The following is a 26,506-nucleotide window of genomic DNA, read 5'->3' as shown; positions in this document are numbered from 1 at the left end:
AGGTTGGGGGTCCTTCTATTTATCAGGCCTTCCTGGGAGTCCACAGAACATTCGGGATTAACACCTAGAGGAGAATAAGCCCTGGAGGGGAAGTTCGCAGACACAGCCACACAGGTGGAAATCCAGAGAGCACAGCCGCTTGGCATACCTGCCTCAGGCCCAGCGACTTTCCCTGCTTCTCGGCAGCAGCCTAGAGAAGCATCAGACTCCTACAAAGAACAGGAGGCTCCTGCTCCCCAGTGCTGTGCTGGATAACAACCAGTTTCTCAGCAAAAGAAGCCCTGACTTACAACATTTGCCAGTGACCACTGTGCCACATATTTCCACCACTGATTTTCAGCTCCTGGTAGGATGGACTGGACAAGGCGTTGGGAAGATACGCACACACAACTACTCTGCGGAGCCCGTTCAACACTAGCCCCGGCCTGGGAGCCTGCAGCCCGAGTGCCCAAACCACCCAGCCCCAGGGGCAGCCTCCTCCTCTTTCTTTGCAGCCACACCCCAGAAGCTGCCCAGATGCTCCACCCCAGGCCACCCTTAAAGTTCACTGGAACTAATTTTCCCCTTTATAAAACAATAACTGTTAATAATTTATGATTTCATTCCTTTTATTTAATGATTATTCATTTAATAAGATAAGTAATTGCTAATAAACCCTGTTAATTTGGCCAGGCGTGGTGGCTCACGCCTGTAATCCCAGCACTTTGGGAGGCCGAGGAGGGCGGATCACGAGGTCAGGAGATCGAGACCATTCTAGCTAACATGGTGAAACCCCGTCTCTGTTAAAAGTACAAAAAATTAGCCAGGCGTGGTGGTGGGTGCCTGTAGTCCCAGCTACTTGGGAGGCTGAGGCAGGAGAATGGCGTGAACCCCAGAGGTGGAACTTTCAGTCAGCTGAGATCGCACCACTGCACTCCAGCCTGGGCAATAGAGCAAGACTCTGTCTCAAAAAAAATAAAACTTAATTTGGAAGGAAGGGGAGGAGCAAAAGCATGCAGCTTTTTTTAGTCCACCCCTTATGACCTCAAGTCCACAGTCCCTCTGATCCTGGGTTTAAGATGACATGGAGGGTCTGCATAAGCTCAGGGCTGGGCTTCCACAGAGGGCACTGTAGTCCTGGGCATAAAGCCAAGGGCTGAGAGCACACCCACACTCTCTCCATGGCAGCCCTTGTTCCCAGGCCACCTCACATGGCCTTGCAGCTCATCCCTGTTCAAAGGCACTACCCCCAGGGATGCTGGAATCTGCACCAGGCTGAATACCCTATTGGGAGGGGAGCCCTTCCACAAAAGTGGCCCCATTTGCACTGGGAAAACATGCCAGAAACCATACTAAATGTTAGCCTGGAAAACAGTCCCACAATTTAGTTGTGAAGTCCGAAAAACGAATGGGTTTCTAATGTGAAGATAGAAGACTGTTCTTGTTGAAAACGGGCTGGCCTGCAGGGAATCCACATGAGATGGGCCACCATGGGTAGAATGAATACATCAGGGTGAAGACCAGAGTCTGTTAGTTACAGCAGATTTTGAACAGCTGTGGTGGCCAAAGGCCTTTGCACACTGGAGTGACTTTGCGGGTTTGGTCACCTGCATGAGGAGGAAGGACTGCCAGGCTCCATGTGAGTGGCCTGGGATCTGAGAAGGTACGGGGGGACCCTTCTGTCCTAACAGTGGGTTGTGGAGCCCAGGTATCAGCCCAGTCAGGTTCCACAGCCCACCCGCTGGCCTAGAATTGCCTGTGGTCACCACAGCGTCTTCTCCCTCCACATCCACGCCAGCCTGGCATCCTCCACCAGAGTCCCCCTTGCTCCCAAGGTTCTGCCTGTGAATCAGCATCAGACAGCTGCACATGGGAGTGCCTGCAAGTCATGCTGCTGCTCTGCTGCTGCGCAGAGTGGCTAGAGATGCTGGGTTTCCTGGGGCAGTCCCGCTCACCGTGAGGGTGCCGAGACACAGGTGAACCAGCAGCAATGGTGGCTTCCTAAGTCCTGGACCCAAGCTGCAGGAGTATGTTTGGAAACTCAGCAGTGCCAGTGAGGTCTCTGGAGGCCCTTCTGATTGTGCCAGAGGTCGAGGCTGAAGGTCCCCCCAGAGGCTGCTCTTCCTACCTCCTGGGGATTTGGAAGCACCCTGCCTAAACTCCCTTTCCACTTAAAAGAACAGCAGTGACTTCCCTTTTCTACAACTGAATCCTGACAGATTTCTGACAAGCCATTGCTGCGGCATTCCCAGGGATGCATTTCCAAATACAGAGTCCCATGACCTTCCCAGAAACTCAGAATGGCCCAAGCAAAGCCTGGGTACTGTCTCACCAGAAACCCTCCCCAGGGGACTCTGAGGCATGGCCTGCAGCTGGAAATCACTGCTATAAAGTCCAGCCAGAGTGACACAGTTGTTAAAGCTGCCTGGCAATTTCCCTGGCATGTTTGGAGACCATGAGGAATTCCTGAAGACATTCATGTCTGAGAAGATCCCACATGACCACTTCTGAAGTCCCTGTCCACATGGCCTGTCTCCCTTGGTCGAGGCCGTTCCCCTAAAGGCTTCATCCACGCAGAAGCAGCAGGGAGAGTGGGACTGTGCTGGCCCGAACAGGGGGCAGACACATTCACCATATCTGCAAGCGGCCCTGAAACCTCTCTCCAGGCTTCTCAGGGGAACTAGACTGGATTTGTTGATGGGAAATTGTCAAGTCCCCACCCATCCTGACCCCCTACTGTCACAATGTTCATATGAGGTCAAGACAGCCACAGGGAGGGTCAGGAGAAAGAATGACAGGGGAGGCCCCTGTTGCAAGAGGCCAGCAGCACCGTGCCACCACCTCCTGTCCTGGCACCAGTAACTCCACAGCCTTTGATCCTACCTCCTCTAGCAGCCAACCCTCAGTCTCTGAACCCTGCACAAGGGGTCCTGGAGTCCTCTGGCATGAGCCCCCTAAACCCCAGCTGGTGTCAGTGCCTGATGAGTGTCTACTGGTCCTCTGAGGCCCCAGACACCTGGAAGACATGGCCCTGGCCAGCAACAGGGCATCCTGTCTGCATGCAGCGGAGTTCGGCCTGGGCACACCAGGACGATGTTTATTTAGAGGTGTGTGGAGGGCCAGAAGCCTCAGCTGCAGAGCCCAGGGGTCCCATTGAGACCTGAACTCCACTTCTGATGGGACTATAGACTCCTCAGTACATCCACCACAGTCAGAGCTGGGGGACCTTTTCAGCTGCATGAACTCCCAAGTTCCTAAAGCTCTGTGGATACCAGAGTCCCAAGCTTTAAAAATCAGGGTCCCAGGCAAACATCAATATGAACTGAGATCCTTGGTGTCAGCTCCTGCCCAAGGTCAGACCCACAGAGGCAGTGTAAGGGTGGCAAGGCCAGACTGGACACCGAGGAGATACCAGGTGACTTGAGGAGGATGGAGGGCTGGTGCCCCATCCATCCAAGGCCTTGTGTGCAGGCCTGTTGCCAGGAGTTAGGGGTTCCTGGGCCAGCTGGGAGGTCTAGTCCATCCTCACCCCACTGTTGTACCCCACCTGGGGCTGTACTGGGCACCCTGCCACAGGGGCACACTCACTACTGAATGAGCTTTGGTTTCCATTCCGTGCACTGGACCCCACATCTAACCCACGGTGACACCTTCACTCTGTGTCTGCCTAGCAGGGGAGGAGGCAATGTCAAGGGCAGGAACTTGGGAATGAAGATGTAGCCCCTCCATGGGGAAGGGATGGGGATGAGCTGAGCTGAGCTGCAGTTCTGGACAGGTGAGAAGGTTTCATCCACTGGCCCCTGTGCTGCCCACACTGTGCTTGTGGGGACTGGACATGGGCAGGACTGAGGGACCCCACAGTGCAGCCCATAGCAAAGCTGCGAGTCACTTACCCCCTGCCTAGTGCCTGCAGAAACAGGAGGGAAAACGCAAAACAGGAGCCACAAAGCTGTGTCCTGGTCCTCACAGACTCATCTCCAGGCGTGACCCTCCCCCTAGGGAGGCTGTGCCCCCACCAGCCCATGCCCGTCCTCACCTTCTCACCATCACCTGCTAGCTCCCACCCCTCCCCTCTGCCAGCTGTTCCGCCCCTTCCCAGAACTGGGCCAACCCCAACAGCCCCTGCATGGTAGCAGGGGGGTCACAGAAGCCAGGATCCAGCCTGCGTGGTAGCAGGGGGTCACAAAAGCCAGGATCCAGCTCCACCACAGGCATTTGCTCGTGTGTGGACATAAAGATAAACTCCCTCAGTGTGGGTTACTGCACTGCAGTCTGAAGATGGGGCCTTTCTAAACTACGAAATGCCAGGATCTCAGCACCCAGGAGAACGCAAGGGAGCACAGACAGCGTGCATAGGAAGACCCCAAATATTCCAGCGGCAGCAGCTGCAGCCCAGGGCTGGAGGAAAGGTGGATGCTGCTTTAAAAACAGTCCGTCCCAAGTAACATGGGTTCCTATCAGATTCTGGCTCTAGCATGCAGATTCCAGACCAAGCGTCCCAGCCCGAGTCTCAGAGGCTGCCTGGGCTCCCTCCTCTCAGGTGGGGCAGCTAGGCCGGGACTCCACACCTCACCCGCCCTGGGAGCCCCACAGACCACACGGAGTTTGCCTTCCACGATAGCCGCTGTGTCACACACGGGTCAGCGAGGCTGTTCCCCCACAGCCTCCCGTGAGTTAGGATCCTCCCCCAGCTGCCCTGATGTTTTCATAAGGGAGTGTGCTCACTAGGGTAATTAACTTGGGGGGTGAGCAGAAGAGCAAAGGGCAAGGGTCACCCACTAGGGACATAGGGAAGGGGCACATTTTAGCTGAAGCACGTGTCCTCCCAGGCAAAGTCCCACTGAGTACCGTCACCCCTGAAATCACCACCCACCCACTCTCAGCCCCAGCAGCCACGGGGCCACCCATGTCTTGCCCTTCTTCAAATCTGAAACCCTCTGCTGGCCTTCCTTCACCTGGCCCCAACCTGCAGCTGCAACGGACCCTCATCTTCCAGACACCCCTCTGGTTTTCATCCCACGTGTCCCTCTCCACCCCCAGCAGCCCAGTGGAGGAGAAGTGTGACTGCATTTTGCAAATGCGAAAACCAAGGGTGGGAGAGGTGGAGCAACAGGCTCTAGGTCCACAGCCAGGGTCAGGGTGGATAAAGCACAGCCTCCTGCCTCCACCAGGTCCAAGGCTCTGGCCCCTCCCCCTGCCAGGGTCAAGGCAGGCAGGGCACAGCCTCCCGCCTCCACCAGTTCCCAGACCTTGGCCCCTCCCCCTGCGGTGTCCTCACCAGTCCCCCACTCCTGCCCTCATCACACTTCCCCTTCCTCTGCCTCTCAAAACTCAACCCTCCACAAAGCCTTCTTCAACTAAGTGTCTATGACAGGACTTCCTGCTTCCTACTCCCCCCAAGGGACCAGCCACTTCTGTGACCCCCCAGATGGCTGTGTTTGAAGATATCCAGGGCAGACAACAGAAACAAGCCTCTCAGAGAGATGGCCCCAGGCTCAGTCCCTGCCCACCTCAGCTATAGTGTGTGGCAGCTCCCTCTCCCTAGGGTGAACAGACAGGCCCTGTCATGCACAGCCCTGTGGGCCTCCGTGTCAGGTGCCAGGTTGCACAGATTCGCAGTAAAGCCCCATGCCCAGCCCAGCACACCCACGGAGAAAGCCTTCCCTCAATCCCCTGGGACTCTGAGGCAGCTGGGGTTGGGGGAGGCCTGACATCCCCTCTGCTCCTCTGGTCAGGGGTTTCTCACTCTGCAGGACCCTGCCCAATAAAAAGGCCGGGAAATAACAGTCACAGAAATTACTCCCACCAGCGGGAGTTTCCACAGGGCAACAGCTCCCGGAGTGGCACACAATGACTGTGCTTCCTCGCAGACTCAGGGCCCAGTTCTGCCCCTCCGTGTTTCATGCACGCCTGCCAGGGCTGGAACACTGGGGCCATCGAATCCCTCCTTTTACAGATGAGGACACTAAAGCCCAGAGGGATGGGTCTGAGGCCATAGGACAAGCCAGAGCTAAAACCTGGTCCTCTGGCTTAAGATGCTCTCATTTAAATTCAAGTTCAAGTTCACACGCCCCTACAGAGACCCTCAGAGAAGAGGTTCACTGATTTGGAGCCTCTGCAGGCATCCCCAGCCTGGCACCCACAGTCCGGTCTCTCCTCTGTGTGGGGGCACACCGTGCTGACTGAGAAGATCTGGACCTGCACAGGGCCTCAGGCTGCTTCCTGCACCTGGAGTCCAGCCCTAGCCTGGAAATTCCTGGCCCAGACCCCAGACTCCAGGCTCCAGGCAGGGAGAAACACACCAGCTAGGCAGCAGCCATCTCAAAGCCTCGTTCATCTACCTGGGCCACCGCTTTCCTGAAAGAGAGGAATTTGCATTTCTCCACATGACCACCCCCAAGGGTCTCTAGAACCTGCCCATGCGAACTACAGTGTGAAAGACAGTCTTCTAAAACAGGCACCGGCTGGGTGCGTTGGCTCATGCCTGGAATCCCAGTACTTGGGAGGCCATGGTGGGCAGATCACTCCAACCCAGGAGTTCCAGACCCACCTGGGCAGCATAGCGAGATCCCATCTCTACAAAAAATAAAAAGCTTAGCCAGGCTTGGTGGCACACACCTGTAGTCCCAGCTACCGGGAGGCTGAGGCAGAAGAATCACTTGAGCCCAGGAGATTGAGGCTACAGTGAGTTGTGACAGCACCACTACACTCCAGCCTGGGTGACATTTTTGAGCCCCTGTCTCAAAAATAAATAAATAAAATAAAATAAAATGGGCACCTGCTGGAGAAGTGCAGGTAAACAGCCAAAAAGAGCCGCTGCCCTCCCAGAGTGCTGCCTGGCCCCACAGCCTCAGGGCCACAAAGCCCACAGCCTCTGGCAGGCAGCTCTGGGCTTTCAGCCTGCTGCTTCACCAGGGGAGAAGGGCTGCCTCAGCTGGGGCTGGGCAGAGGAAGGCTGGAAATGGAGCTGGGACCTGGAATTGGGTGGCAGACTACCCTGGGAGATGGGTGCAGATGTCCCAGGCTGAGCCCTTCACCTCCCAGTGGGAAGTGAGTGCTGCAGTTATGAAGGAGGAAGCGGGGTAAACCCGTGGCAGGGGAGGGGCTCCTCCTTCCAGAGCCCTGCAGCCAGCTAGCACGAGGCCCAATGTCGCTGCCCAGTTACAATGCTGAAAACAGCTCTGGAATCCAGTGAGTACTCAATAAATAGCAGCTACATCATCATCACGGCTATTCTTACTTGCTAGTGCGTTCGAGCTGTCATCTCCCTATGCCTACTTTACAGTCATCTCCATTGTGACAATTACCCTGGGTGTACAGATGGGAAAGTCACACCCGGGGAGATTAGGGAGCCACACAAGGGCACAGGCCAGCAGCAAGATGGTACCGAACTAGAGCTAGATTGTGCCTCTTTCTGCAGACCCTGCACCCCCGAGGACCTGGGGAAGCAGGGACTGCAAATCCTGCACTTGCAGGGTAAAGGCCATGGGCACCCGTCCCAGGGCTGCATCTGCCTGTGCTGACCCAGCGTCACCTGTGCCTAAGGTCACGGTGGGGGTCAGAGTCAGGAGGTTTCCTTTGCCAGCTCACCTGGGATTGTAACACACAGACTTCCTCACTGCCTGCAAGCTTCCTGCATTGCCACCGGCATCCCAATCTCTACCAGTCCCAAGGGGTTTCTTTAACAGGCCCAGGCTGCTAGTCTGTACATTGATCTTCCAGCCGAAGAGGCCTGCAACCCTCCTACACACCTTAAGGGCTGTGGCACGAGGCCCATGGGCAGGAAAGCACTGTGTTCGGTGGCAGTGATATGTCTGCTGGGAGGACAACCAGCACCAATGTCTGGGGGCTTCCCTCAGAGAAAGGAAGAAGAAAACCTCACATCAAAAACTTAACATGACCAGGACAATAAGGAACTCACATCCCTCAAATACTAGCTGCAATTACAGGTAACACTTTTCACTCAAACAGTAAACAGAAATGGTCACCTCGTATTAAGCCTGGCTAAAGTCTGCAAAACCATTTTGGAAGAAGTCTGTTTTTTTTTATTTATTTATTTATTTTTTGAGATGGAGTCTGGCTCTGTCACCCAGGATGGAGTGCAGTGGCACAGTCTTGGCTCACTGCAACATCCACCTCCCGGGTTCAAACGGTTCTCCTGCTTCAGCCTTCCAAGTAGCTGGGACTACAGGCACACATCACCACACCCAACTAATTTTGGTATTTTTAGTACAGATGGGGTTTCACCATGTTGGCCAAGTTGGTCTCAAACTCTTGACCTCAAGTGATCCGCCCACCTCACCGTCCCAAAGTGCTGGGATTATAGGCGTGAGCCACTGCGACCGGCCCCTGTTTATTTTTGGAGACAGGGTAATAAGTACTTTGCCAGGGCCATTTCAGTGCCATGGACCTGAAGCTGTCCTTAGTTTTCACAGGCTGGCTGCAGTCCTGAGAATTCTCACATGGTTTATGTTTAACCACACATCTCCACAGGGCTCCAGCCCCACTCACAGACCGAACCGCTGCCTAGCATGCACTCAGTGCACCCACGGGCATCCAGCTGAGGGGGCATCGCACACGGCCCGCCTGCCCCAGGGATCAGGCACACCTGAGAGACTGATGGAGGGAAACCAGCCCTTCGGGGAGTGCCATGGCTGGGCCCGCCCTGCCGGACCTCCAGGCGCAGCTCCTTAACCCCCGACCCCCAACAGAAGGATTTCATCTTTTACTGAAGAACAACTGCCGGGGCAGCAGCCTCAAGTTCCTTCTCAGAAGGGGATTTGTTCACAGGCAAATGGAGCTGGGCCCACCATGGCGAGGGGCGGCTGCAGCAGCTTGGGTCTTCAGAGCCCCTGCACTCCAGTGTGCAGGGGCCACCTCGGGGGCCGCTTAGTTGTCCACTGGGGCCCGAGGCTCCCGGGCAGCAGAATGCTGCTGGCCTGTGGGCCACATGGCATCTGCAACCAGGGACTAGAGATAAGAAATGCATGCTATATAGGCTGTAAGTCTGACCGGTGGGGAGACGGGTCAGCAAAGGAGCCCTGGCCCAGGCTGGTGGAGGCTATGCCTGAGGGCTCCTGGGGGCTGAGGGGAGGAACAAGCAGGACAGGGCCCACTGGGAGCCGCAGCAGATCCACTAGCATCACTTGTCTGCATCCAATAGTTGGCGTGAGTGCAGTTTTAGCAGGTTTGTGATAAAATTGGAGTTCAAGAAACAAACAGGAAACTACAAGTGCCCCTTCGCCCCCACGTCACCCGAGTGGCAGGGCAGTGACTACCGCTCTCAGGCTGCCTAGTGTGGACCTGCCTGTCGGAATGCTCCTCCTCCACGTTCCCTCGCTCCCGTGTCCCAGCCACATGCACCTTCCTTCTACTTCTGGGACCCCTGGACCAGGTCTGCCCCTGTCTCCTCAGGACTGCTCCTCTTGGCCCATAGGACCTCAGCTGAAACATTGCCTCCTCCAAGAGGCCTTCCAGACTATTCAGCTCACAGTGGCCACCCAGCCGTGCTCTGCCATGTGCCTGGGGATTGTTTGTTACTGCAACATACCCCAGCCCATATCGACACGAAGGCACCCAGTGAAGACCTGCTAAGTAATTGGACAAGAAGACCCTGGAGCTGCCCCCAGGAGAGTATCACGCTGGATGATTGTGTGTGATGGGGACTTAGGAACTCACAGTTTAGGGGCACAGTGGGCCTGAGGCATCTCTGTAAGGGTAAGGTAAGCCTCAGGCAAAGGGGGTTTGCATGGAGAACAAAGGTGCTGCACCGACATAGCAGCTCTTACAGGAAGCAGCTTGGGGAAGACCAGTGCAAACCCCCCAACGCACACAGCATCTGAAACATGCTGGGCACATAGAATCTGCTTAAGGAATCAGAGACTAAAAAGATCAGCTTAAAAACAAAATAACTCTTCTAAAGACAATTTTATTTATTGTCCCACCCTCACAAGGCACTGAGAGTGTGGCCAGGCAGGCTAGACCGGCTTTTACTATGTTTCATTCTGCTTGCGTTCACGTTTACTTTTCCTGGATAAGAGAGCATTTGCGAAGCCAAAATGCACTCCTTGAGACTCACACAGCCCCTCCCTGACAGCCAGACTCAGTACACAGGACCAGGCTGGGTGCCTCCCTTGCACCTTGAACATTCGAGGGCACACAGTACCTGTAGGTGATCCTCACTTCCGTTCCAGGCTCATCGCGCTCCCAGATCAACGCAACGCTCTCGGGGGACTTCCGAACATGCTGGTCCAAGCAGTTGACTGTACAAAAAGAGGGTTTGCAGATGTTACACTTGGTGCTTTTGGAGTGAGAATTTGGCCAGGGTGAGGGATTGGAGTGAAGGTCTAGTTTGCTGTGGTTCTCTCTTCTCCCACTGACAGGGACCCTGTCCTCATCAGTGATGATGTTTCTACCCCCTTGCAAGGAGAACGCTGAACAAACATCATCTCAGAGGTATAAGGTGATGTCCTGCAAATATTCTGAAGTGGTTGCTTCACACCAGTGGACCCAACCCTGGCTGCATATTGGCATCTCCTGGGCCACCCCTAGAGACCCTACCCAATGGGCCCTGGGCCTTCAAAGCCTCAAAGACACCATGGTTGGTTCTGATGTGCAGCCAGGGGTGGGCAGTGCAGCCTGAGCTGTTGGAAAGAACACTCAGTGCAAACAGGTCATTCCTGTTTCAGGGCTTGGCTCCTGCAGTTCCCATCTGCCCAGTGCTGTCTTGCCCCTAAGGTTAAAGGTGCAGGAAGGGATGAGGACCCAAATCCCTCATGTGTTCCACCAGTACCCAGTAAACCAGCCTTGTTCCAAGAAGTGGCTCATGATGGGGAAATGTCCTCCTGGTTTTGCAGAAGGCTCAGCTCCCTCCCTCTCCATTACTCAAGCTCCCACACATGACCCTCCGGCAGAAACAGTCAGCTCTGCGGCACACCGGCACACTGTGAGACTGAGGATTAGCAGCACGGGCTCCTCCGCCAGCAGGCTGGTCACTACTCACTAGATTCCAAAGCTGAGCCCCTTCTGACAACCCTCAAGCCAGCTCTCTTCACTCACTGGCCCATCGGTGGGTCCCCGGGTATGCAGGGACACGAGCCCCATGATTGGCTTTGGGGGCAGCAGCACCTGCCCACCTGGTCTTTCAGGGTCACCCCTGTATCCTGTTTGTAAATTACACCTCAAAAAATGTAATAAATGAAGACAGATGCCAGGAAAAAATTATTAATACTAGCAACAGACACAGGAAAGTTCTTTGAACTACTATTAACAGAAAAATAAAAGAGAAGAAATGCCCCCAAAATAGAAGAAAATAAAAACAAGAAGACAAACTAAGAAGGGGCTCAGTGGCAGACCGGAATTTACACAAGGAACCCGACATCTCTGTGTGTGTTGGGGGAGTGGGCACACTAACCTCTGTTCACTGTGGTCACGCCAAGTGCAGCATTAACCCCACAATGTTTTGCTGGGTGTTGGGTAGTCTCTTAGGAGCAAAGAGAAGGAGCATACAACCCTGAGATGGTTTAATCCAACCAGTCCTGGTTGCCAATCCTGATCAAGGCACCATGCTGAGCACTGAGGGAAATACCAGGGCAGATTCGAAACCCCTGTCATGGGTGCAGGAGACAGATGCAAACGTAAGAAACATGCAAAGTGACCAAACACACAAGGTCGGTGGTGGCAAGCTCATAACACTTGTCCAAACAGGGAAATGGAGCTGAATTTACCCTGGGGAGGCAAACCCTAGGAAGTTAAGAGCAGCCTGGGGCTTAAACAATAATTACTGCAAGAGCCTCCACGGAGACAGTGCGCCGGCACCACCAGCATCTCCCATTACGGATGGGAAAACAGAGGTCCTGAGAAGTTAACCTGCCTTCCCAAGGTCACACAGAGGCGGAGCTGGATTCAACGCAGGCAGATTGGCTCCACAGTCTGTCCCACCATCCTACCCTCCAAAGTCACCTGATAACAGTCCAATTCTTCACCAGGCAGTGGAGAACTGCTCTATGCAACAAGTGGGAGGGAAGCAAGCTTTGCCAGTAGTGGGGGAAGAGGGGAGGAGGGAAGAATCAGGCTTGGTCTTACAGACGGGGGAGGCAGAACAATTGATAAGAATAGTGAGGCCAATTCAGGCAGGCAAGAGGAACATGTAAACCCTGAAGGAGATGGAAAAACAACACAACTGCCAGGGAGAAAATTAAAACACAGGTACAGCAGATATTAGCCAACGTGGTCCCTAGGCTGAGTCCGGCATACAGATATGCTAAGCACCCTGACCAGGGTGTGCGGGCGTGTGTGTGCGAATCCAGTCCAATATTTACAAATCAAGAGATTTCACATGAAAGCGATGGACTTCTGGCTTCTGAACAATCAGCAGATCATCCCTCCATAGAGGGTCCTATACCCCGCTGCCTGCCTGTCACCTCCAGTGACTCTGGGCAGCTATGACAAGCCTGGGAATGCCCAGCTGAGGTTAGACATTGTCTGCACCCGCCATACCCCCCGGGAGCTGGTCACAAATGCAAACCGTCAGTCCCACCCAGACATGCTGTGTCCCAACCAGCCTCATAAGAAGCCCCAGGAGATGTGAACCCACTCTCATATCTGAACAGCTCTGCCTGACACACTTGCTCCACTCCAAATTTGACCCTGGAGCCCCCCAGAAGAGTGGCCTGCCCAGGCGTAGATGAGAAAATGCCTCTGAATGGCACAGTGACCTGCCCAAGACCCCAGCCAGGACTAAGCAGGAAGGGCTGGAACCACGCTGGACACTTCGCCTTGGCATTCATCTCATCGCTTCACCTGCTCCCACAGCAGCCAGGGCACCAGGACACTTCTCTCAGAGAGAGTGACTGCCTGACTTCAAACAGGCCCTCACAGCCTCCCAGCCCAGCATGACATCCTGCACCATTTTATACCAAGCAGGAAGGCAGAGCTAAGGAAGGTGGAGAGGGGCAGGCCAGCCCCAGGATGGACAGCACCCAGGTGCGGCTGGGTGGCCCGTGAGATAAGCCATGTGTCCCTATCTTTCCAGGACTGACAGGTGGCCTGAGTCCAGCAGATCAGAACGGAGCCCCAAACACAGTGTCCCCCAGGAGCCTCACCACATGCAGAAGGTGCTCAAAAAGTGGCCGCCAAGGCCCCAATGACCTGCCTGTCCCTGCTGGCCAGGCCACATCTGGTGAGCTCGCCTGCCCTGGGGCCTTTGCTGTGGCTTCTCCCTGCCTGGGGCGCTGTGCCCTCCTCACACCCACACTGCAGGTCTCAGCCCAACGCACTCACTCTCCCGAGCACCTCACTGTCCGGGACCCTGTGCACCCCCCAACTCTTCCAGACGCTCGCTGCCTGCTGCGCTCCCTAGGGCGCCGGCCGAGTGTCCTGCTCAGGTCTAGGTTTAGGTAGCCTAGTCCAGAGCACAGAGCCGAGAAACAGACCACTTGCGTCCTCGAGCCAAAGGGTCCTATTGGGGTGTAACTGGCGACAGGTGGTCCCCTCACACCCAAGGGAGGGAGCAGTCCTCTCCTTGTCTTTGTGGCTTCATCCCTCAAGTAGAAGACGCTCTCTTTTTGGGCCCAAATCGGCACTTCTCAACCTTGAATGGCATCAGAAATCCCCAGAGGGTGTGTTAGCTGCAGCTGGTGTGCCCCGCCCCCGCTCTGCACCTCTGCATTTCTAACAAGATCCTAGTGATGCAACCGCTGCTGGTCCTGGGACCCGACTGACGATGTGTGCACGTGGACCTACATGCACGTCCACTTTCTATGCAGATGCCAGATTTCCAGTGGTTTTCTTTTTCCTCTGGGACAGGGGTGATTACACACACTTGCCAGCCTCGTGAGCCACTGGCTAGCAGCCTGGAGTCATCACTAAAAACTCAGGGTCCAAAGTCCAGCCCCTGTCCAGCCACTCACTAACCACAGACAATGCATGTATCATTTAATCCAACCCCATTTCCTAATCCTTGGAGTGGGTATAATGATCCTTGGTCCGGGTGGGACTGGAAGGATTAGGTGCCATTGGATTATTGCTGACTGTGGGTCTGATGGAGTCAAGGTGTCCCCAGGAAGACAAACAGAATAACCCTTCCCCCGTCTTTGTTCTAGCCACCATGGCTGATGCCCAGACCACACAAGCACCTGGAGAAAGCTCCATGCGGGGTTTGGGGAGACAGTGGCCCTAACACCCACGTGCACATAGCTCTTCGCACATAGTTATGGTTCCTGCTGGTGCTTCAATTTCAGGATGAAAAGGCGGAAGGGAGGGGGAGGAAGAAGGTAAGAAGGTGAGGAAGGACGGAAAGGAGGAAGGAAGAGGGGAAGAGAGGAAGGAGGAAAAGAAAATTTTTTAAAAATCTGCCCAAAGAACTGGGCAGTGGGACAAGAAAATTCCATTTCTCAGCATTTCCAAAAAGAGACGGGCAAGGACCTATGGCAATTTAAGGTATAGCTGAAACTCCACTTCCTATTTCCAGCCTTTCCCAAGTTTCCCAGCACATGATGACCTGTACTTCCCCTGTCAGTGGCCCACACCATTTCACACTGCCCCATGCTGTCCAGTGGTCCCCACTATGGGACACGATGCCACTCCCTAAGGGCAGGGACCGTGTCCCTAAGATTCCTTTATCATGGGGACCAGGGTTGGGAATTACATCACAATTCCCTGCCCAGCCCAGTGTGGACTTACTCATTTCCTGACTTATGGTTCACCTCCTCATTAGAATGTGGGCTTTATGGTATTGAGCATTTTCTGGATTATTCATTGCTGTACATGAACTAGAGCCTTTATTTCCACATTTGTGCAATGGGACCACCAACCGCTTCACATTGGTGTCATGAGGATGCGACAACCCATGCAGAGCAGAGGGCCGTCCCGCCAGGGCGCTCCATCGCACTCACAGACGCCCAGGGCCTCACACAGCTGGAGGCAGTCAGCCAATGCCCATGGCTGGAGCAGGGGTTTGGTATTTTGTTTAAAAAGCATTACAAGAGTATTGGCATTTCCATTATAAACCTGACATACACGTAGGAATCTTCAAGTACTCTTGTTGGTTATTGAAATACATCCCTCACACTCACACACCCTAACTGAAAGTGGAACCCAGCGTACGGAAATTCAATTTGAATAGGGAGTTACTATTCACAATGGGCTTTTTCTTTTTGGAGACAGGGTCTCACTCTGTTGCCCAGGCTGGAGTGCAGTGGCGTGATCTCAGCTCACTGCAACCTCCACCTCCTGGGCTCAAGGGATCCTCTCACCTCAGCCTTCCAAGTAATTGGGACTACAGGTGTGCACCACCATGCTTGGCTAATTTTTTTTTTTAAGAGATGGGGGTCTCACTATGTTGCGAGGCTGGTCACAAACTCCTGAGCTCAAGCGATCTGCTCACCTCAGCCTCCCAAAGTACTGGGATTCCAGGCATGAGCCCCGGCCCCTGGCCCACAATGGACTTTCTTTTAATAGCAGTCTTCCCTGGCACGCTTTGAGATATTACGTCAGTCACAAAAATTGTTTTGGAAAATTTTCCCAAAGCATCTGTTATTTAAAATAAGTTGTGCCCCTGACAGCTGGGGAGGACTTGGATTCCTTGGGAGGACCGTCCTCCTAAGATTAGGGCTCCTTTTTCATGTAGAGTTACCTGAAAAACCTTTAAAAAGTTACTTGAATCACTGGAGTGACTAGGAGGAAAATGAAGCACAGGCACACAGCGTCTTGCTGCCGTCAGTGTCCTGCCTTCTGAACTATTGGAGGCATGCCACAGAGAGGAAACTACAGCCAACAGAGAGGAACTACAGCAAAAGGGCCTCTATTCCTGCAATTAATCTCCAAAAAGCATCCAAGAAATTTCCCAGTGCTCAATGCTTGGTTACAAAGAGGATTTTTATACTCTTGCTTAAGAGTACACACACTGAAAAACATCACTTAAAATTGGGGGTTTAAAAAATAGAGCTTAGCTGTGTGTTTTGAAAGTAACACATGTCATTACCCTCTGGTTCTGCATTTACAACTTCCTGACATCTTGAGTTGATATGCCACAGGGCAAAAACAGCTGCAGAGCCCTACAAAGAACAGAGCCAAATTTCACAGGTGGGAAAGAATCCCTTTTAGAACCTGGCTCCCCAAAGAACCTTCTGCAAGGCAGTTTTACACAACAGAAGTAAGTCACAGAAGGGCACAGACACTCTGTCTATCCTGCCCGGTGGGCCTCAGACACCATAACCTCGTCTGGCTATTAGAGTTGTGGGATGGGCAGGATACTGTGGTGTTTTGAAAGCCACCTCAGCCACCTGCATGCTCTCCAAAGCCTATTCCCCACCTATCCCAGACTGATCAGATGCAAGCTCATGTGGTCCAGTTCAAATGAAGCTCAGCTCTCTCAGCAGCACTGCTGAAGGCCAAGCACAAGGTCACAGCCTCCCCACATGCTTCATTAATAAATAACAAATGGCCAGTGATTGGGGATGTATAACGTGTTAAGAAAGTGCTGAGTGCCTTACAAGCGTTTTCTTATTTCATTCTAACAGCCCTGGGATATGTGTGCTGATAGATACTCTAATGGATAACAAAACAGGTGCAAAGAGTCGGGTCCCCTTCCCCAGGTCAGAAGATGCCTAATAGTGTCTGTGCTGGTCTCTTGGACCTCTGGTTGCCGGACATTGCCTGGGCCCAGCCACCACGCTGTTACAAGCCCCAGGAGGTGCTTTGGGTCACAGGTCTGGCTGAAGTCAGCCTGCAAGTTGTCCCAAACCAGGCCCCAGACTTGGGAGTGCGAAACAGGCAGATGACTCCAACCTCAGACATTGAGGAGCAGAAGCAAGTATTAAATAAAATGTATAGGAGGCCACTTATCTGGACTAAGCTGCACCAGGCCCAATAGATCACATAAAAATGGAGTCACTCTTGCTAAAGTGCCGTGTCACCAAATGGAAACTAAGTTGTTTATCCAGCCTTCTAAGAAACAAGGAAAGTGAGAGATAGCTAAATCTCCAAACAAGCTGGCGTGATACGGGAGCTCCTTCCACTTTCACCTTTACAGCAAAAGTAGCTTTGAAATAACCAGTCCACTTTTTGTTCTCTGTGTCTGCATTCTTCAGACCCTTCTGTCTATAAAACCATCCTTCTCTGCTCAACTCATCAAACATTCATTCTGTTTTATGGAATTAGGTGTTTCCCAATTCTATAATCACGAAAAAAGTGAAGTAAGATCTTTAAACTAAATTTGTCGGAATTTCGCCCTTTGACACAAGTCATCCCCATCTGGCCCCTGTCCAAAGTCCTGACCCACAGACTCTGCAAGGAATATAAAATTGTTGTTATCTTGTACCACTAAGTTTAGGGGTAGTTTGATGTGCATCGATAGTAACTAGGACATAATTAAGTTACATACTGCTCTTGTTTTACAGATGAGGAAACATGCAAAGTGCAGTACAGGAAAAGCAAGAAATCAACCCGAGTCCTGATTCTAAAGACACCTGGAGCCACGAAACGGTGTTGCACCATCCACAGCCCATTGTTTGCTTACTGTTTGTTTAACAGGGCCATGGCCGGGCACTAATCCCAATTCTGTTTCAGAAGTGCCTTCATCTGCCCTGTTTTGAGGCCTACAGACCAGTGGTTCTCAAGCCCGAGTGTCCTCTAGAGCACCTGAAGGGCTCATTATAAACACAGGTGTCAGGTCCCACCCAGGGTTTCTCATTCTAGATATCCAGGATGGGCTCCAGAATTTGTGTTTCTCAAAAGTTCTCAGGTAATGCTGATGCTGCTGGTCTGAGGACCATGCGTGGAGAACCACTGGTATTCTTGAAGGGGTGAGGTGAAGTTTTCTTCAAGAGTGATATTCCTTTGGAACAAGGCATCTGACTTTATCACACACAGCTGACAGATCAGGCCAAAGTGTTCTCACCTATCCCATGACTTTCTAGGGGCTCCCAGAGGAGTCATAGCCTGGCCTGGCCCTTTTTCATACTGTCCCCACTATGGTTTGCAGACACCGGCAAAGGAAAGAGATATTGCTGACCCATGAACAGGTGGGCATGCACATCCCGGGGAGAAAGTTGCTGAAAAGCTGTTTTTCAAGTTAGTTTTCTGAAGCTCAATTTCTGGCTAAGGTAGCCGTAAAGGCCATATTATCAGGAGAAATAAGTGAAGGAAAAGGAGACAGAAGAGTGCTTGCTGACCACACCCTGATCCTGACCCAGCGAGGTTCAGAAGGTCCTTGCTGTTGGCCCCAGGAGGTCCGCCCCACTCTCTTATCTGAGTGGGGCTGCAACTGTGCACAGGCCAACTGTGAATGTTCCCCATGACCTTGGCCTCACAAGTCCAGAGCAGGTCACTTTCCATTTCTGTCCTTGGGCAAGCTGCTCTAGTCCCCTTCAAGGGCACATTGCACCAACTCTGCAAACCAAAGGGTTTGGTTTTTTTTCCCAGTAGTTAGAGGGTACTTGCTACTGACTCAAGGTTAAAGAAAACACTTATCTAGTAAGTGACTCATTTTAATTAAACCAGCAAAGTAATATACAATATTGGGGGGAGGTCCAAAGTTCCTTTCAATTTCTTTGAAAAATAACTACAAGACACTACCTACAACTGTATGGCTATATCTGAAGTTAAACTAAAATCGCTACTGCCTATGGGTCACCAGTAAGAGCTGGGTCTGCTGCATACCTTGCAGCACTCAGCCTAACCTCTGAGCATGACTGCCCCCATCCTCACAATGTGGACACTGAGGGCTAGCAGGGCAGAACGACAGGGATAACTGAGGGAGGAGCTGGAGAAAATGGGGCCCTGGTGACCCTGCCATAAAGACCCTCAAGTCCTTTCTTAAACACTCCCAAATCCAGCAAGCTGGTTATGGCCACCCTTCTGGCCTGTATCCCTCTGATCAACACCGTGTCTGCCAGGCCCTCCCCGCAGACCCCACACCCAGGCCCACCCTGCATCCAGGGCCCACCCTGCACTTGGCACCCACCCTGCGTGGCCAGCCCTGCCTGCAGTTCAGGGCTTCCCCCTCGCTGCCCAGTCAGCGCCTTAGGTGGGGGCGAGGGTGCGGTGTACGACCCCCAGCCCAGCGGCCTCTGCTCAGCAAGTTTCAGACCACTGACCACCCGCGGCTGCTGGGGCCGGTTTCCCGGAACCTCAGACCCTGCGGGTCCAAAGCAGGCCCTGGGTCGCTGGGGTGCAGTTCTCTGAGGCCGAGAACGAGAACCCGGAGGCCGCTGTTACTTCCTTCCCGCCCACAGGCCCCAGGCCGGCAGCGAGGAAATAACTGGTTCCAGCTGCCACGCCGGGTTTCCTCCTCCCCAGGTCGCCCGCCACAGCTCTGTTTGTTTATGTGGGCAGGGCTTGTCCTCAGGCTGATCCCCGGGCACCGCAGCCCCCAGTGACAACCGCCACCGCTTTGTTTTTCCGTCCACCCAGGTATAGCAACGGGAAAGTCCCGACTCCAGGGCGCTCGGGTGTAGCCCGCGGCTCCCCGCCGGCTCTGGCTCAGCGGCGCTATGCACCCGGTAACGCAACACTGGAGTCAGCAGAGCGAGGAGCCGCGCCGAGCAAGGCCAGCAGCGGGGCGTCCCATGCGGCCGCCGGGTCCCCGCGGGCACCGGCCCGAGCTGGGCACGTGGATCTGGGGCCGGATGGGATGAGGGACGGGGTAACGTGGAGCCACTGCTTAGAGCTGGCGGGGCGGACGGAATACCGGAGGAGGGGCCCCTGCAGGGGTGCGATCCGCGCAGCCCAGGGACGGCTGCCGCAGGCGAGAGGCTCCCAGTTCCCTCTGGACGCAAGAGTTGGGGGCGTCCTGGGTCTCCCGAAGCCCACTCACCAGAGACGTTTAACTGGCCTCCCAGGAACCAGCCGATCTTGCCAGTGCTGAAGTCGCAGTCCCAGATGGTGTGGTAGGGGGTGTCCCACACTAGAGTGTCCCGCGCCAGAGGCCCCCAGAAGGCGGCCGGCTCCCGGGCTGCCTGTGCACTCAGGGCGGGGTACGAGCCGGCCTGTGAGGCTGCAGCAACTGCGGGGGCGCTGCCCGAGGGTCCCGAGGCCGCCCTGCGCGGCGCGCTCACCCGACACAGCGGCCGCGCGGGCTGCCCCGAGAGCCCTCGCAGGCTGCCCAGCAGCCTCCCGACGCCGCGGCCCAGGCTGCGCGCCGCCATCTAGCCCGACTACCTGAGTTCTCTGTGCTCCCAGAGTGGGTGCCTCACGCCCGGGGCGCCCCTTGGAGTCTCCGCGAGCCCCGCCCCTGCTCCGCCCTTCGGCCACCATCCATTCCTCCAGGGCCCCTTCCCGGAGCCCGCCCGGTCCCACCCCTTCTTCTCCTCCCCGGGAGAGGGGGAGACGCTTAGGAAGAGGGGAGCAGCGTGGGGAAGGGGTGCAGGGGAGCGCGGGGCGGAGCCCAGGCTCCCAGGCTCTGGCCCAGGCGCTGTGCTCCCGCGGGTCTGCAGTCCCACCCGGACGTTCCTCGGGTAGGCCTGTTTTGGTTTCAGTTTGCGCGCTCTCCTGCAAGCCCCGACAGCTTCTTCGAGCTGCCAGAGGCACGTGCGGCCCAGGGCGAGGGGCCCCTCTGGGATGGGAAGGAGGCGGGAGGGAGCTGGCACCAACGTTAAGGAGGCTGGTGCACCCAAGCGCACTGTTGGGTCCCAAGACGATAGGTCGGTCAGTGCCGCATCTGAGAGGCTGAAGTAAGGTTTTCGTGACTTTGTGCGCCCCTGAGAGTGAACCCCTCCCCTGGCTTCTCAGCGGCCCGCGAAGGAGGTTGGCGGGGAGCCCAGGGAGGCTGCGCGGGCTTGAGTCCGTGGTCTGAGGTCCCATGCTCCAGCCCCCCAGCTGCCGGCCTCCGTCCTGGCGGGGGTCACGTTCTGCTGAGGATCGGTGGTGGGTGATATGGGGCGATGAGGACTTTCTCCAGTTGCTCCAGCATCTGTGGCCTGAGTTCAAATTATGTGACCTTGAGCAAGTTCCTTAACTACTCGGTGCCTCGTTTTCCTTTTGGGGAAAACGGAAGTAATGCCTCCCTGGGGGGCGGGGACGGCGGGGGTGGGGAGCTGCAGTAAGGAATACATCAGACAATGTCTGTCAAGCGTCTACCCTTGCGTGGCCCCATAGTAAGCTCAGTAGTGGGGGTGATGTTTTTGCAGCTGTGGAGCCAGGAAGGACAGAAGGAAACGTATAAAACTGGTCTCCACCGAGTTCTTAAATATTTCGACACCCAAGAAGTAAATTCTTAACAAAGGGGTAAACACAGGGGAAGAGAGGTTTTGGAAAACTGGTTTCTTGAGTTCTTTCTGATGGGAAAGTTTCCTTCCCTTGAGCTGTAGGGCTTGCAGAGGAGGGGAGCCTGCCATTAGAGGAGCCTCTGCGTGGGCCAGCCACCAGCCCCTGCTGGGGAATGCTGCTGTCTGCCAGAGAAGACAGGAGTGTACCTAAGGGCTAGAGAATCAGTGACATCTACTTACGTAACACATGCCCTGCACAGTGCTCGCACTTGACCTGCATTTTCTCCTTTGTTTATTTATTTATGATACTTTTTTAGAGATAGGGTCTGTAGCCCAGGCTGGAGTGCAGTGGTTCCCATCATAGCTCACTACAGCCTGGAACTCCTGAGCTCAAGCGATCCTCCTGACTCAGCCTCCTGAGTATCTGGAACTACAAGCGTGTGCCACGACATCCGGCTAGTCTACTTAATTTAAAACTTATCTAGTGCTGTCCACCCCCACCGACTGTTAAACTCCAGGTGGAACAAAAGAGGAAACGGAACCCAAACAAATAGAAGGGCTTACTAAAGAGCATTCGACTGGCTAAGGGAAGAGCAAGACTAATCCCCAGTGCCCCCAGTGGGGAGCTCTTTGGCCTAAATTCCCGTTTGAATAGAATATTAAAGACACCCAGTACAGGGCACTGAGAGGCAGAGGTCAGTAAGTAGTGATAATTGTAAATTGAGAAAGCTCTTAACTGTGGCAGGTGGTCACATAGATGGCTACCAACTCTTCCTTCCCATACCTGCACGTGATAGCATGCTGCTCTGTCCAGAGGAGGACCCTGGCTGGCTGTATTGCTTTGGCCAGTACAACCTGGTGGGAGGGATGCTCTGACAGTTCCATGTGGAGGCCCTGAGAGACCCTGCAGCCCCAGTTTGTCCTCCCATGGAACCCAGCTGCAAGCTGTGAGGAAGCAGGGCTGGCCTTCCAGGGGAAGGGACCAAGGGAGAGGATGAAGCTGCCGGATTCACAGCCAGGACCAAATCCCAGACAGGAACGAGGCCAGTGTGGAGGCTCCCGCTCCAGCCAAGGCAGCCTCATGAGTCACCCCAGATAACGCCCAGGATGCAAAGGAACCTCCCAGTCCACTTACAGAATTGTGGAAGGAATACATTGTTGTTTTAAGTCACTAAATTTTGGGGTGGTTTGTAACTCAGTAGTAGGTAACTGATACAACAATTGAGGCTGAAAAATGCATGGTTCTTTCACTCACTGACCTCTGCCTCTCAGTGCCCTGTACTGGGTGTCTTTCCTCTCTCTGCCCTCCAAGTGTTGAAGTGCCCAGGCGCTCAGCCCTCAAATCCCCCTTTCTCCCCTGCCCCCTAGGAAACAGCAACCAGCTCTCTAATCTCTGACTTTCATATTGACACCTCCCACCTGGACCTTTCCTCCACATCTCAGTCCTGTATTCAAATGTCTCATTCACATCTGAAACATACCAAGTCCTGGGATTCTTCCCCCCAACACGGATCTTCCGTGTCAGTGAATGGAAATGGCATTTTCCTGCTGTTTGGGCTCATACCCTTGTCATCCTAGATTCCTCCGCCTCACACTCCACATGCAGCCTGTCAGCAAATCCTGTGGCTCACCTTCAGAACACCTGCAGCACTAACCTCTTCCCCCATCACCATCCTCTCCTGCCACCATCCCAATCACACCCATCTCTTTTTAGGATTACTCAGTAGGCTTCAAATTGCTTTCACCCTTGCCCCTGACAGCCTAACCAGCAGCAGTGCAATTCCTTTTAAACAAAAGTCAGAGGAACTTGCTCTGGAGCTTAGAGCAATCCAAGGGCTCCCCAGTCTCCTTAAAACAAAGGCCACATCATTCCCTGGCCCACAGGCCATAGCCTTACTACTCAATGTGTGGTCCATGGGCCAGCAGCATCAGTTGGACACTTTGCAGAAATGCAGAATGCCAGGCTCCATCTCAGACCTGCTGCCTCAGAATCTGCATCTTAAGCCCCCAGGGGAGCCACATGTGCATTCAAGTTAGAGAAGCGCTGCCCTTCCTGATCCAGCGTCCCCTCTTCCTCTGCTCTCCCTCACTCACTGGGGCTCCAGCACATTGACCTCCTCCTGTCCTTCCCATCACCAGGCAGGCTTCCACCTCATGACCACCACACGCTGTCCCTTCTGCCTGGAATGCTCCACCCAGACGTCCACAGAGACTCCCCCTCACCTCCTTCAGGTGTCTTCAAACATCCATTCATCCAAGAGCTCTTCCTTCCCTGTCACCTACATAAAGTTATACCTCTGCCCTCATTCCCTAGTCCCAACCCCTGACTTGATTTTTCTCCATGGCTCTTACTTATTAGCTCTGTGTTTATCTTCCCAGTCCTCCTACCAGGAGGGAGCTCTGTGAGAGAAGAGACACCAGCTACGCTGCTTGTGACTGGGCCCGGCACCGACAGCCACCCCGTGGAGAGTGCACGGCGATGGCTCCTTCTTCCCACTACCTTCATTTCTAAAGTCTTCTACAACTGCAATGAAAAAAAAGTACATAGAACTAACTCTGTTTTAAAATAAATACTACCTCATTCTTTCTGGTTGGATAAGAGGAAGTGATCATTTCAGAACCAAACATGTCAGAACCAACCAGGTGGTGCAGAACTGCATTTCTTGCTTCCTGAGTTACCTAGAGGTGGCCTTGAGACCTTCCTTCTGAGTGTCACAGCCCAGGCCAAGGTCGTCCCCATTGCCTCCCTCCTGGCAGCCAGTCATCAACTCTCACAGAACAAGCACAAGGTTGAACTCCACCCCACTGCACCCACTCCTGGCCCTGCATCCCGGAAGGCCCTCAGAGGTGTTGAGAGGGCAACAGGCTATCAGGGCAGTGCTGGTCACATATTCTCCCCAAGAAGCCCGTGGCCTCAGCTTCAGGAGAGCTCACCTTGGAACACTGGATGCTGTCAGGCTGGGGCTGCAGACACATGAAGGGCTTGGGAGGTAGGGTCTTGGGAATCCGGGCTTCGCTTCTGTCTCGGGACTGATGTTTAGGCCAGAAATGCCAGCACAGCTGTGACTACTGACCCTACGACCCACAGCAGTGAATGCTCTTGCCCTCACTGTACATGTGTGAAAATGAGCAGGAGGACAGGAGCTCACCCGAGACCACCAGCTAGCAGGTAGCAGAGCCATAGCCTCCAGAACATCTTAACTTAACAGGTTTAGGGGAGAGCCCACCAACACCACCTTCGCCATTTGCCTTCATAGCTCCTGCCATGCCCATTACTCCAGAGTCGCAGTGCTCGGGTGCTCGAGAAACAGTCTTGGCTGATAACGGATCCCCACCCATTCCCTGTGCACTCTGTGTTCTCCAAAGAGCTGGTAAAGCCCTCCCTTCCTCTTCTTTCCTCCATCTCTCCCTCTTCCTGTTCTCTTCATTTGTCTCTGTGACCCCACACACACACCTCTTTCCAATGACACTCAGAAGAAACTGTGAACTTCTCCCACGTGCACCACCAAGAGCTGAGGGCTGTCAGCTGGAAAAGGATGGTCCAGTTATGGTCCCTGAAAGCAAGCAGGTCACAATTCAAATTGGGGAGGGACAGACACTGTTCAAACAGCTGAAATGCATAGTAAAACCAAAACACAGAATTTAGAAGAGCATGACAGAGCTCAGAGCAAGTACAGGACCCAAATGCTGGGAGTCTGGAATTGGCTTTGTCACCAGTACACTGAGTTCTTTCTCAACTCTGCATCGGCTACAAAGAAAGATCACCAGATTGGGGAAAAGGGCAAGCAGGTTTTATTCTCAGCCAGGCATGGAGAAGGAGAGAGTGCTTGCTCTAAAGACAGCTTCTTCCAGAGCAGTGGGAAGCTGGGGAATGTTACAGGGTTAGATATGGAGCAGGGGCTATGTAAGCTTGTGTGGGGAGGAACTTCAGACACGCAGGTGCAGATCATGAACATGCTCTTCATACAACATGTGTGCAGAAAGTGGCAGCGATTCTCTTCTGTGAGTGGGGACTTTAGCATTATAATGGCATGCCAATGATCTAAAGGTGGCAGGGGCCACTGGTTCTGGTTTGCTCTGGTTTTGTGCAGGCCTTATCTTCCTCTGGTAATTGGTGAAACATCCTGAAGTTCCCAGGCCACCCGCAGTTCTTTTAAGCAAGCTTGCCTATAGATAAGGGGATTAGAAAAAAAATTGCATAAGAAAAAATAAGGAGCTTTCTCAGCTATATCTCCAGGGCTGCCCTGGTAGCAGCTTCACAAGGTGACAGGGCTCCCTTCCCTTCGGGCTCATGTTTCTCAATGTGCCCACGAATTCCGGGTGATCATGAGGTATGTGGAGTCTGCGCATACATCTGCTTCAGCAGGGGGCTAGAGGATCCCATATGGCTGCAACACACCATAACCTCATGCACTGTGGCACCATGCACCCAGCCCTGCAGATGTGCAGTGTGCCCCCGACCCTGCGGGGTCAACCCAACAACACACAGTGAAGCACGGGACAAGAGAGGGTGGCCACAAGCACAAAAGGGGCTGGGACATGAAAGCACAATCCAGCAACTCTCCAGCATCCTTCCTGGGGCTGCGGGATGCCCGGCCAGGCAGCTATGCTATGTGACGCTCTGAGGGCGGTGCAGGAGGCAGAACAGTTGGGCTCTGTGGTGGGGCCAGCTCCTGGTCAGCACAAGCAACATGGTAACTCAGTTCCAGCAGCACCAAATCATGGTAACTCTTAATCACTCACCCCAGCCATCCATGAGCATGCAAGGCTGGAGACATCATCCATCCACCCATAGAAAGGACTTCCCCACAAGACCCCTTGCAGCCCTCAGTGGTCAAGGAAGATACCATGAGAATCTTACACCTGGGAGAACCAGTCTCCTAACTGCCAGGTCTGCAGGGCCAAGAGGGGCATAGCAAGACCCCCTACATGCCAATGTCCCCTTCCCCGTTCCCAAGCTGCCTCTCCTGGGGGTCCCCCATTGCCATAGCTGCACTGCCTGCTGTCGCTCAAGACCAGGTGTCACTTTTAGTGCTACTTGAGAGCCGTAAGTCTCTGAGATCACAGGGACATCTTGGGGTCACTCCAAGGGCAAAGCTCTCAGAACTTTGAGCTGTGGCCACCATCCTGCCTCCTGTGTGGATCAAAAATGGCTTCCTCCTTCATGGACCCCCTGAGTGTACAGATAGCACTAGACAGGGAGCCAAGAGAGAGGCCTAGATCCCCTCCTGGCTTCTATCCTCTGTTCTGCCTCCAATCTGCCATGTGGCAAGGCCCCTGACATCTCTAGGCCTCAGTTTTCTCATCTGCAAAATGAATCA

The 26,506-nt window shown here is 54.0% G+C and overlaps 1 protein-coding gene across 2 annotated transcripts in view; it reads right to left on the bottom strand.

Annotated features, from left to right (window-relative positions):
• ACSS1 (acyl-CoA synthetase short chain family member 1) overlaps positions 1 to 20,957 on the bottom strand; it is a 56,188-nt gene extending 35,231 nt beyond the window's left edge. For both annotated transcript variants that reach the window (XM_017862551.1, XM_017862550.1), the window contains exons 1-2: positions 19,796 to 20,957; positions 10,145 to 10,241 (exon numbers count right to left, since the gene is read on the bottom strand). In XM_017862551.1, coding sequence (XP_017718040.1) covers positions 10,145 to 10,241; positions 19,796 to 20,126 — 428 coding nt within the window. In that variant the 5' untranslated portion in view covers positions 20,127 to 20,957. The remainder of the gene's footprint in view (positions 1 to 10,144; positions 10,242 to 19,795) is intronic.
• Positions 20,958 to 26,506: the final 5,549 nt, after the last annotated feature.

Source organism: Rhinopithecus bieti, unplaced genomic scaffold (assembly GCF_001698545.2).
Source record: "Rhinopithecus bieti isolate Rb0 unplaced genomic scaffold, ASM169854v2 scaffold_56174, whole genome shotgun sequence".
Classification (NCBI taxonomy): domain Eukaryota; kingdom Metazoa; phylum Chordata; class Mammalia; order Primates; family Cercopithecidae; genus Rhinopithecus; species Rhinopithecus bieti.
This window is presented reverse-complemented; position numbering and strand designations above follow the sequence as displayed.